The sequence below is a fragment of the Dendropsophus ebraccatus genome, chromosome 5, assembly GCF_027789765.1.
Source record: "Dendropsophus ebraccatus isolate aDenEbr1 chromosome 5, aDenEbr1.pat, whole genome shotgun sequence".
NCBI classification, from domain to species: Eukaryota; Metazoa; Chordata; class Amphibia; order Anura; family Hylidae; genus Dendropsophus; species Dendropsophus ebraccatus.
The window spans coordinates 104,876,100-104,889,494 of NC_091458.1; the positions used below are offsets into that span (position 1 = coordinate 104,876,100).

At 41.6% G+C, this 13,395-nt stretch overlaps 1 protein-coding gene across 1 annotated transcript in view; it reads right to left on the reverse strand.

The window, feature by feature from the left end:
• Nucleotides 1–13,395, reverse strand: part of LONRF2 (LON peptidase N-terminal domain and ring finger 2) — a 64,091-nt gene that overhangs the window by 19,093 nt on the left and 31,603 nt on the right. The window contains exons 2-3 of the mRNA XM_069970882.1: nucleotides 2,975–3,093; nucleotides 1,211–1,333 (exon numbers count right to left, since the gene is read on the reverse strand). Coding sequence (XP_069826983.1) covers nucleotides 1,211–1,333; nucleotides 2,975–3,093 — 242 coding nt within the window. The remainder of the gene's footprint in view (nucleotides 1–1,210; nucleotides 1,334–2,974; nucleotides 3,094–13,395) is intronic.

Here is a 13,395-nt window from a genome sequence, read left to right on the forward strand (position 1 = left end):
TGAATGCTGTTACTAATATCTATCCAGAAGGGCCACTAGCTCAGTAGGCGATTCAGAGGTGACAGATTCTCTTTAAGGGTGTGTGCACACTACAGAATCTGTGCGGATCACCAGCGGCGGATTCCGAAGCCATAGGCTCCACTCCATGGTCAGCCAGATTCCGCCGTCAGTCCAAAGAATGAACTTTGGACGGACGGCAGAACCCGACGTGCATAGAATGGAGTCTATGGCACAAGCGGAAATGCACATGCCATGAGCGGAGGCGAGTTGCAGAATCCGCCGCAGCTGACCCGCACGTATTCCATAGTGTGCACATACCCTAAGGGTATATGCACACAGAACAATTCTCACTGAAAGCTCTGTGCAGAATCCGCCACTAATCCCTGCGCGCTCTTGCTTCCCTCTCCACTGGTTCCATAGACTCTGTGGTCGGGCGGATTCTGCTGTCCGCCCAAAGAATTGACATGTCATTTCTTTGGGCGGATGACGGAATCCGCTTGGGCATAGAATGGAGCCCATGTGACCGGCGAAACTTCAAGTGGGAGCTTGGGCGAAAATTACTCCGTGTGCATACACAAAAAAAAAATAAAAATAATTCTTTTAAAATCAACTGCTGCCAGAAATTTGTAATTTACTTCTATTACAAAATGTCAAGTCTTCCAGTACTTATCAGCTGCTGTATGTCTTGCAGATCCTGAAAGTCCTGGAGAGCAGGAGAGGATTTCTATGGGGTTTTGTTACTGCTCTGGAAAGTTCCTGTCACAGACAGAGGTGAAAGCAGAGAGCACCGTGTCAGACTGGAAAGAATACACCACTTCCTGCAGGACATACAGCAGCTGGTAAGTACTGGAAGACTTGAGATTTCATATTAGAAGTAAATTACAAATCTCTGACACCAGCTGACTTGAAAGAAAATTTTAGGGGTGAACTTCCCCTTTAAAGGAAAACCTGACACAGTAGCAAACCTTTACCCCAAAGGACTTCTCTACCCAATGTGCTGCTGGGTGTACATGGTAGGTAGGACCTAAGTAAGAAGGTTTCCACATTTACTACATTTTACCAAAATCCTGGAACTGTGTGCTTGACAATGGTTATCAATGCGTGTAACGGTTAACAGAGTATGTGTCACAAGGTAATAAAATGAATGACATTAATGACGGAAAACATTGTGGATGCATAGAGAAAAAACATGCAACATTCCCAGCACTACCTTTTGTGCTTCCGCCTTCACTAAACTCCATTCAGGGTTTAAGGAAACACAATACAGAAACTCCTTCAAAGACTCCTCCATCCTCCCAAGTCCAGAAAGCGCCTGTGCCTTCACACAATGTCCCTGCGCACACAACAACGTGACATGCTTTAAAAGCGATTAACCAAGCATCTTGTACCACGCTTTCTAAAAATAATCCTCTCTATTAAACTGGCACACGGAATTACACTAACAGTAAAGGACATGATGTTCTCAGGAGATAAGAAAATGTATTAATGGTGTCTTGCTTTTAACAATAAGAGAATAAAAATATATGTGATGGAAAATGGGGAAGCTGTTTGCAGATCATGAGGTCTGTAGATGTGATTCATATTGAACGGAAACCCTCCAGTCAGTTATTACCAGAGGAATGTAACTTGTGATATTCTTTATCTGGCATTGCCCCTGTAATAACTGGGTTACATCTGGTATTGGAGTACTCTGCCGTTAAAAGTAGGGCATACTTATTTTTCACTTATTTATTTTTAAGACCAGCGTAAAAGAAAACAAAGCAGTAGATTACTGGCAAACCTGTACTCTTAGGCCCCGTGCACACAGAGCAAGAGCGGCACGCTGCATCTCTGGGCGCTGAAGAATGAACATGTTCATTCTTCAGCGTGGAGAGAGGAGCCGCGTGAGCCTCCTATAGAGTGTTATTATGACACAGAGGCTGGCGGAATTCCGCTGCTCTTGCTCTGTGTGCACGGGGCCTTAGGGTAGTGTTACACGGAACGATTATCGTTTGAAAAATTGTTAAATCGCTCGGATTTGAACGATAATCATTTAGTGTAATAGCAGACAACGATTAAACGACCAACAAAAAAATCGTTGGTCGTTTTAATAGTATTTGGACCTATTTTTACTGTTGATCGTTTGCAAAGTAATAAGGTGTCATTCGGTCGTTCGCAGTAGTGGCGACGACACGACGAACACAATAAGTAACGATCATCGTTCTGTGTAATTGGGTGAACGATTTTAGGACATTCGAGTTCGTTAATCGTCGAAAAATCGCTTTTGTGTAATAGTACCCTTATTTCAGGAAACTGAATGACACTAGAGCTTAAAAAGTCCCTACTGGGTAGGACTAGCAGAATGGCTGAAGTATATGTGTGTCTCTAGACTACCTCGACAGATATCAGGAAAGAAAAGGTTCAGGTATGTGGAATTTCTATGGCTGATCCTTCTGTTTTTCCCAGCCTTCTCTGCTCTTGGTGGAGCTGGGCTTGTGAGTATGGTGGATTATCATTGTTAGTATGGAGGATGATCACTACTACAGAGTATGGCCAATCTTCACTCTCTTATGACAGTTGCAGTCCACTGGAATAACTTGGGTTGGGATGATCAACTTTTCTGACATGTTAAATGAAGCTTTTGTGTGACAAAGGTCTGTGGACTGCAAGCCAATGTGGAATTTTAGAAGATCAGAAAGGTAGCAGTATTTTATAGAACACAGTGATAAAATCTGTGCAGTGTGGATCAAGGTGGTCATTATTTGTTACACATAATGCAGAAAACATTAAAAAATATATACATATGTATCTTGTGGAAAATAGCCTTAAAGGGGAACTATCAGCAGTTTAGAGGACTCTAACCTGCTGATATGTCGCTATTGCGCAGGAGGCGCAGAGGAGAAAGGTATGTGTCTTACATTCATCCTTGGCGCCGTTCCTGTGCACTTTACTCCACAGCACTACTTCTATGTACGAGCAGCCGCTACCCACTTACCTTAGCCCAGAGTGGCTGTTTTCTGCAGATGGTATCAGCATCACTTAGTGATTGCTTAAAGTTCTTCATGGCTGAGTAGAGCTGAGCTCTTTGCATGGTTAACAGGGGGTCACGAGGAGCTGGGGGGAAAAAAGGATTATTATATAAATATTATTAGTTTTATTTTTGCAGATTGTAAGCAGAACATTTATTAAAAGTGCATTTCTATCTAAGAACAGACAAAAACTCACACACGGATATTAGTCCTTTAGTAGTCTTCCTTATCAGAGATATTTATGGGTCTGCTTTAAGGGTTAAAGAGATATTCCTAACATAAACAGAGCACTTTGATTAGTGGGTGACTTGGCACTCCCTGTCCGTACTTTTAAAAAAATCTTTTACGCCTTTTAGTGATTAAACTACTATTGACTATTTTGCCTTAAAGGAATTGTTCCAATTTACAACATCAATGAGGCTAGGCCATCGCAGTCATAAATCCAGAATAAAAAAATAAATAAAATAAACTTTAAATAAGAACATAAACAATAGAGCTATGCAAATTGATTACAGCAAATGATGGAGCAAATAAATTACCCACAACAATACATCCAAAATGCATAATTCTCCTATTAACATATTTAAATCTACAATACGGTATGTGTTTGCAAGTATGAATAGAAGTTACTTATGTATCATATACTGACTAGAACACAATTAATTTTACATTGAGGGAAGATTAGATTTATAGGCCACTCCATTTTTTCCCCTGCAGCACCATTTGTTCCACTCCTGCATCCATACATTTCATTACTATAACTAGGTCTTCCCACCTAGTCTTCACTAGTCTGACCCACAGAAAATGACAGTGTTTAATTTGTCAGGAAGTGATCTATCCTGGGTAAGCTGACTTCCTGTGAACTACAGGATCACCATCTACCAGATCTCACTTGCCAGCTTTCAGGTCCCTACCCTTCCCAACACGATATTACATAGTGTGACATAAGCGGGCACAGACCTGCTTGATCGGTGTTCGCTTACTGTGCCTTTTAGACTGCTCCATGATCGTGAAGTAAGGTCTACACAGACATTGTTAGCGATGCTGTATATCAGAAATAAAGTACAGTGGTGCCTTGGATTACGAGCAAAATTCGTTCCGGGACCGTGCTTGTAATCCAAATCCGCTCTTAAACCAAAGCAAAATTTCCCATAAGAAATCATAGAAATGCAAACAATTGGTTCCACACCCCAAAAATAATGATTTATTATTCTAAATAACAGGTAAATCTAATGAAACAAACATTCAGAAACAGCAGAATATGTGATATTATAAGTTACTGTACAGTGATGAGGAGGATGGGAAACACAAGGGCTGACAGAGATTGCAGTGAGCATGAAGAAATGAGCAGGGCAGATGTGGGCACAGTATAACAGCACTCTCTGTCCAGAGAGAGAGGGGTTACCGCTATGAAGAGATTACCCCCACAGTCCTGTCCCCTGATGTAAGCCCCAGCCTGGAGTGGATCTGCTATGATTTGGAAGGTGAGGGAGACTTCCTGGGTCGGAGTACAGTGCTGTAGACCCCGCTATGCAGACCATGCCCCTCCCCCATTCGCGCTCCCACCCAGTCCAGGGAGCTCTTAAACCAAAGCAATGCTCTTAAACCAAGTCACAATTTTTAAAAACTGTGAGCTCTTAAACCAAAACGCTCTTAAACCAAGTTACTCTTAAACCAAGGTAACACTGTATATACTTTACATCTCCAAGCTCCTAGATGTCCTTCTAGCTTCTCCCTGCAGCCGCCACTAGTACTGAAGTAACAGGCTGCTCAACCAATCAATGGACGAGATGAGACAGCCCTGCGGCCAGTGATTGGTTGAGCTGCCTGTCACTGCACATATGGCTTCAGACAACCAGTGGCGGCTGCGGTGAGCAGGGAGAAGCTAGAAGGATAATAGGAAGCATGGAAGTATAAAAGTTTATTATTTTCTTTACACATTCCTCAGCCATTCATCGATATTACACACAGCAGTGAAAAGCTGGCAGCAAATGATTTTTAACCCCTTCACGTCAGTAACATGTATATATATGTTCCTACTGCACATACCCTGTGCAATAGGAATGTACATATACGTTCCTGACTTCAAGGGGTGAGATGTGAGGGACCGCTGCAGTGAGAGCGGCCCCGCACACATCAATGTCCCGGGAGCCAAGGGTAATGACAGGCATTGCTTGCCATTAACCCCTTAAACGCCACAATCTATAGCATTTAATATATAGCGTCTATGGCATTTAAGATACTCTGTGACAGAACAAGCTGCTATCACTGACTGATCGGGACCCCCACAGCTTTTGTCAACGCGCGATGGTAAGTCACTTACGTCTTGTCGGATCAGCCATCCATGCTCTCAGGCAGGCTCTATGCATAGATCGCCGATAACATAGCATAAATAACATGGCATAGCATAGATCAGTACATGCAATCTAATGATTGCATGTTTAACGTGAAAAAAAGTGTAAAAAAAAAAAAAAGGTTTTAAAAATTATAAAAACCTTAAAACCCCCCTCCCAATAAAAGTTTAAAATACCCCCTTGCCCAGTATAAAAACAAAAATATATATAAAAAATAAATAATAATATATTATACACTCACCGGCCACTTTATTAGGTACACCATGCTAGTAACGGGTTGGACCCCCTTTTGCCTTCAGAACTGCCTCAATTCTTCGTGGCATAGATACAACAAGGTGCTGGAAGCATTTCTCAGAGATTTTGGTCCATATTGACATGATGGCATCACACAGTTGCCGCAGATTTGTCGGCTGCACATCCATGATGCGAATCTCCCGTTCCACCACATCCCAAAGATGCTCTATTGGATTGAGATCTGGTGACTGTGGAGGCCATTTGAGTACAGTGAACTCATTGTCATGTTCAATAAACCAGTCTGAGATGATTCTAGCTTTATGACATGGAGCATTATCCTGCTGAAAGTAGCCATCAGATGTTGGGTACATTGTGGTCATAAAGGGATGGACATGGTCAGCAACAATACTCAGGTAGGCTGTGGCGTTGCAACGATGCTCAATTGGTACCAAGGGGCCCAAAGAGTGCCAAGAAAATATTCCCCACACCATGACACCACCACCACCAGCCTGAACCGTTGATACAAGGCAGGATGGATCCATGCTTTCATGTTGTTGACGCCAAATTCTGACCCTACCATCCGAATGTCGCAGCAGAAATCGAGACTCATCAGACCAGGCAACGTTTTTCCAATCTTCTACTGTCCAATTTTGATGAGCTTGTACAAATTGTAGCCTCAGTTTCCTGTTCTTAGCTGAAAGGAGTGGCACCCGGTGTGGTCTTCTGCTGCTGTAGCCCATCTGCCTCAAAGTTGGACGTACTGTGCGTTCAGAGATGCTCTTCTGCCTACCTTGGTTGTAACGGTTGGCTATTTGAGTCACTGTTGCCTTTCTATCAGCTCAAACCAGTCTGCCCATTCTCCTCTGACCTCTGGCATCAACAAGGCATTTACGCCCACAGAACTGCCGCTCACTGGATGTTTTTTCTTTTTCGGACCATTCTCTGTAAACCCTAGAGATGGTTGTGCGTGAAAATCCCTGTAGATCAGCAGTTTCTGAAATACTCAGACCAGCCCTTCTGGCACCAACAACCATGCCACGTTCAAAGGCACTCAAATCACCTTTCTTCCCCATACTGATGCTCGGTTTGAACTGCAGGAGATTGTCTTGACCATGTCTAAATGCCTAGATGCACTGAGTTGCCGCCATGTGATTGGCTGATTAGAAATTAAGTGGTAACGTGCAGTTGGGCAGGTGTACCTAATAAAGTGGCCGGTGAGTGTATATCCTAGCGTGCGGAATTGTCCAATGTAATAAACTATAACATTATTGTGTCCACAAGGTGAACAGCGTAAACTGGGACAAAAACACACACCAAGATACCAAGAATGCCGATTTCTTAAAATTATATATCAGAAGAAAATTAATAAAAAGCGATCATAATTACATCATATGCACAAATCGCTGTATAAATTGGCAAGAATATTGTATTTTTACTGCAATTTGGAAAAATAATGTTTATAGGTCAAATCACTTTCTCCTCATGGCAATTGTTCTCTAAAAAAAGACACTTTGAATAAGAAAAACACATCAAAACTGCACATGTGAACTGACAACAACTCACTTATGAGTATCACATGACGGGATGCTAGCACCCAGGTGATCAGGTTGGCCTAATTAGGCGAGGGTCACACTGCATTTTAACATCCATTTAACTATATCTGTTTTAGAATGTTTATTTTTAACATACATAAAAACGTGGTCAACTACGTTTAAGTGCATTACATTTTTTTTTTAAAGGATCCATTAGAAAACTAATTCTGCGGGATGACATAAGACAGCGTACATTTTTCTTCTAACAAATACCTTAAAAAATAGCAAACAGGCAGTGTGGCCTGAGCCTTAGCTGAATTGCAGTGAGGAGACTCTACTATCTCTCTCTGCAAAACCAGGGGCTTCACGGTAGGCAGTATAAGAAAATAACTTCAATGTGGAAGTAGTACGGTGGAAAACCCACACCTGACATAGCAGATAAAACAATTGGGCTGGGTTCACATTGGGTTTTTACAATTTATTTTTTTCATCTGTTTTATGCAAAAAAAAAAAAAAAAAAAAAGGGTCAAAACACATCCTTTTTTTAAGTGTACACAAAAACGTGGTGTAAGCTTAAAAAACAAAAACTAAATACAGATGTGTTTTTATCAACAGTTTTTTGAATTGGAAGTCAATAGAAAAACGGATCAAACTGCTGACAGGTCAGAGAGGGGAGGCTCCTGCTGCAGCAAGTTGCCTTACAGCCAGACACAGCACAGTAGGGGAAGGAGAGGACATGACTGATGTTGTGGGACAAGAAGAAAAAATTACCTTAATGGTACCTCTTATTAAAAATAACTTCTGACATATTAGGCAGGTCAAAACATATTGATTGCAGCGGGTCTCTGCTGTCATCAGGCAATAAAGCCGAGTAGAGAGTGTGGCAGCAGCGCGATTCGCTCCCTGGCTGTATATTTTGATCAGCTAATTGTAAGTCTATGAGACTACACTGTTGGAATTAGCAAGAGGCTGAAAGGTGGATCGCACTGCTGCCACGCTCTCACCCCAGCTATATCTCCTGATCACAATGGGTCTCAGCAAAGATCTCAGCAATATCTTTTGAAATGCTTGATGACACATCAAGTCATCAAGTGACTGTTTAAAATATTTTAAATTTTAACTGTAATAAGAGATAAAACAGGACCAAAAGGAGAGAAGATGATTATAGGAGGAGCTGTTGAAGTGCTTTGTGAATTTGTCGGCATTGTCTCGGTTTATTGTTTCTTGACACTCTCCTCAGGGTTATAATATGTAATAGCAACACAGTGTGCACACTTCTGTACCAGCTAAAAATAGAATCACGCTTTCCCATTATGTGGAGCAGGCAGCAGAATGCAGCCATTCTTTATAATCAATAGGTTCTCTGCAGGGCAAGCCGCCCTATATTTAGAACACTGTAAACTAGGTTCCGCAGCAGCCTTGTTATTCTACACAACTGTCTGTCAATAAATATGTTTTCATTTTTATGGAGGTCAAGATAGTTTAACAAAGCTGGTCACGTACATGGCCAGAAATAGGAGGCTCAATGTTTACTTGGCAAATAAAAGCGAATCTGGCTTTACTTTTATCCACCCCCACCCCACCCCCTAAATCTCTATACTATATAGGTTATCTGGTAAGCGAAGTAAACATGCATGTGTTGCTGATCTACTGTAAATGGGAGAAGAACTGAGAAAACAGGTTGGGGAGGGTTTACAGCCAAAAAAACACGAATGCCCGCTGGATACTTGGCAAACAGTGCGTGAAGGTTTAAGCCTTAGTCTTACTTATGCACCCAGTAAGACTGGCAATATAGGCATGTTTTTTATTTGCCAACTTGGTCACCTATATAACTTATTTGGTCAAAGGGTTTAAAGTGCCCTTTAAACAGCACAATTCGAGCAGTTGGACTGCACAAACAATCCTTGTATTATTTGTGTGGCCTTGGACGCTGACAGCACAGTTATGCATACATACATGCTGTCAGTTTCCAGATCACAAGCAGTACTTACTTCCTGTGCTGCTTGTGATTCCACATTCTGCTCCACCAGCTCTCCTGTCCTGTATCTTTAGATCCCACCTCCTCCGGCTGTCATCATTCTGGAGGAGGCGACTGACTAAAGATAGAGCAGCTGGCAAATAATGGGAGAGCCCAATGCCAGATCACAAGCAGCAGGTATCAATTTTGAAACATGCTCTAAAGACATAATCAGCTATTATCGGTCGAATGACTGTTTCCAGCAACGCTCCTGGCCGATAATGGGCCTGTGTAAAATGCATTTTAACAGTGATGCCAGATTTCTTTTAAAGGCAATAGGGTAAGTACTTTCAGATGTAGTAGCACAAAAGGCTTATTTGCTATTTAGAGAAAGCTTATTTATAGTGATTAGGCTAAGACACCAGTGACATATACATCATATGGTCCAGGCTTTAAGGCGACTTTGGCCACTGATTCTATTATGCTAAACAGTGCAATGCCAACGCTTTTATACTAAAAAAGCAGAGCCATCACCATCTCCAAATGAACTTTTTCAGGTGCTTGTCACATTTTGCAACACAAAAACAAACCGAATACTTCAGCAGAATATGGTAAATGCAAAGACATGTGAACACTAAATACATAGATACATATATTTATAATACATATAATATTGAGATTACTAGTTCACACCTTTATCAGTCTATGAGAGTCCCATCTGCTGAGGTCACCTAGTTGTGGCAAATGGGCTGAAACATTAAACAGAACGCCCTAGGAAAGACATTAGCCACAACCACAGTATAAGACATTCAACACTTCAATGCACAGTAGATGGGAGGACCCATCCGGGATCTCTGAAACTGTTGGGACTTAGAAAGTATAACTTTGAGGGGAAAACTTGCAATCTTTTTCTGTGGAAAAAAAAGACCTTTTCAGCTATTTTTCTTCCCTGGGGATGACTAAAATGATCTAACACAGCAGGGACAGTAGAAGTGAACACGCCACAGAAGTGAGATGCGCTGTGATGAATACCTCCTAATAACATGTCAAAAGTTTTTTTTATAATGATAAGTACTCTTAAATGATGCTTGGCGCCAAGTGAAAAGCTGGAGCTGTTGTCTTTATTTCTTGTTACTGCCCTCTCCCTGCTATGTAATTGTAACCTCTTATATTTACACCCCAAATTCTCCTCCTTTACACTAAATTGCCTCTCCTTCTCTATGTCAGGGGCATTCCTCTATTTTCAGTTACAACGAATAAAATATATATATATGTTACGAATTTACAATCACTATTCCAGACCTTTCCCAGGTTAACATATGAGTTCTAGAACTTGATTCATCACTTTGTAATATATGATTTTTGGAAAGTTAAAAGCCATACAGCCACATGGCACAGCAGCAACTATAGCAACTCTTCTCATGGCTCGTTCTCCCGATCAGTATGGGTCTGAAGACTCAGACTGGACACAATCAAAACTTTTGACATGTCCCTATGACATGTCAAAAGTTTTACCAAATGTCAGTGACACTTTAAGACCCTCTAATTCTATCCACATCAAACATATTCCTCGAACATCAAACATATTCATCTATAGGGTTTAATGGAGCAACATGGTAAAAAGTAGACAACTTCTATGGATATATTCTCTGTTATGTTTTATGCATATTTTTTGGTATAGAAAAGCATAGCTCAACACACTTATAAAGTTCCCTCCAAAAAATGTATGCAAACGTATGCTATACATTTCAATATGTGCGCCCCAAAAGGTAGTATCAGGGGCGTTACTACCACCGTAGCAGCCATAGCGGTTGCTATGGGGCCCACTGCCTCAGGGGGCCTGGTAGCCCATTCCTGCAGTACACTGGGCCCCCTGAGGAGTCATCATTTGCATCACCTGGTGGCCAAGCAAGCCTCCTACAGAAGGTGCTGAAAAGGTCTTGCAGTTAAATGTTATGACTACACTTGACAGGTTTGTGGTCAGTCGGGAGGGGGGCCAATAAAAAAAATTGCTATGGGTATGTACTTTCTGTATTTCTTTACAAAAATTACAACAAAACATTTGACGTATATGTGAACAACAAACACTGTAGACTACAAAAATGTAGTCCATTTTATGCGTACGTCAGATGTATGGCATTTTATAGGTGTGAACCTAACTGAGAAACCAACAATACAATACCATACCTGACACCATGGAATTCACCTCAAGTCTTATAGTCCGTGAACCAAATGATACTGCAGAATCATTCTGAACATATTATTCCCTTCCCTTTAGCCCACTGACTCTTTTACAACTTAAAGTGTCACTGTCATTACAACTTTTAAAGCCTTAATCAACAGTAGATGTAACATAAAGCAAGTTTGCAAATTTCATTATTTTATTTTTTTGCTATTGAGGGAAAACACAGCACTTACTGTGTTCTAAACACAGGAAGTCCTGTGTATCCCAGGTCATCTGTGCGCTCACAGAGAAGGCAGTCATGTGACTGATGGACACATTGAGCCACAAGCATATAAATAAAAATTAAAAAATGATAAATAATAGTTATATAAATTAAAAAAAAAATAACATTTGGTCTCCCCGTGCATAATCATCCAAACTATTAAATTATCACATTCCTGATCTTGAACGGTAAACGGTGTAAGCGTAAAAACCCACCAAAGTGCAAAATTGCTCGTTTTTGTTTACATCAAATCCAGAAAAAGAATAATAAAAAGTGATCAAAAAGTTGCATATATGCAAACAAGGTACCAAAAGAAAGAACAGATCCTGGCGCAAAAAAATAAGAGCTCACACAGCCCCATAGACCAAACAATTAAAAAGGGTGCTCCAGCGTGGGGGCACTTTTTTGGGGGGACCGGAGAGGAGGTAGCTGAAATAAAGACGTCCACTTACCTCCCCGGTTCCAGCGGCGGTCCCCGGTTCCCGGCCGCTTCCGGGTGTCTGACACCGCGCGAGACGCTACGTCTCAGGGCCGCTCAGCCACTCAGTGAAGGAGGCGGGATCCGAGGGGACTTTAAACGGATCCTGCCTCATTCACTGAGTGGCTAAGCGGCCCTGAGACGTCACGTCTCGGGCCCGCGTCAGACACCCGGAAGCGGCCGGGAATCGGGGACCGGAGCGCCGTGATGCGGGACCCGCCGCTGAAACCGGGGAGGTAAGTGGATGTCTTTTATTTCAGCCACCTCCTCCCCGGTCCCCCCAAAAAAGTGCCCCCCCCCGCCGGAGCACCCCTTTAAAGGGTTATAAGGATGGGACTTGAGGATTTGGGGGGAGATTTATCAAACATGGTGTAAAGTAAAACTGGCTCAGTTGCCCCTAGCAACCAAGAAGGGCCAAAGTCCCAGATTTGCTAATGGTGTGGCCTCTTATTACATGTAACTGTAATGGAAGAGTGGAACGGTATTCGCCATAAGGGTGAAGATACGCACCATTAGGCTGGGTTCACACTACGTATATTTCAGTCAGTATTGTGGTCCTCATATTGCAACCAAAACCAGGAGTGGATTAAAAACACAGAAAGGATCTGTTCACACAATGGTGAAATTGAGTGGATGGCCGCCATATAACGGTAAATAACTTCCATTATTTCAATACAACAGCCGTTGTTTTAAAATAACAGCAAATATTTGCCATTAAATGGCGGCCATCCACTCAATTTCAACATTGTGTGACCAGATCCTTTCTGTGTTTTTAATCCACTCCTGATTTTGGTTGCAATATGAGGACCACAATACTGACTGAAATATACGTAGTGTGAACCCAGCCTAAGGGTGAAGATAAGGCTATGCTACAGTTTCAAATAATAATTAATGGAAAAATCTCACTGCAGTTTTAGAAATTCGACAGCAAGGCAACCTGATCATGTGCTTTTACCCTTAGATTCACAGGACAACCTTCTTGCCTACTTTTAGCAATAAATTTCAGGGATGATTGAGAGACAATTTTTTTTTTCATGCAAACCCCACACTCCATAAGATAGCTCTAATAACAGAGGTGGGAGATCACCTCTCTATAAAAAAATCAATACTTGTCAAATTTATTCATGGTTACAATAAAAAAAAAAATCCTTCTTAATACTAAAGATAATATTCCATATCCATAAATGACTCACTAAAACACAATAATGTAAGAGCACATGCTGGCAGTATCTAGCTATGAGAGTAGGTTACACAACAGGAGCAAATACTCCGCTGTACATGTCAGAAACAATGGAAAACATTCTCCGTAATCTTCTACAGTGCTGTTAGTACCAGTTATATTGTAAATTACAGTAATATACGGGACCCTGGAGCTCAAGCATAGT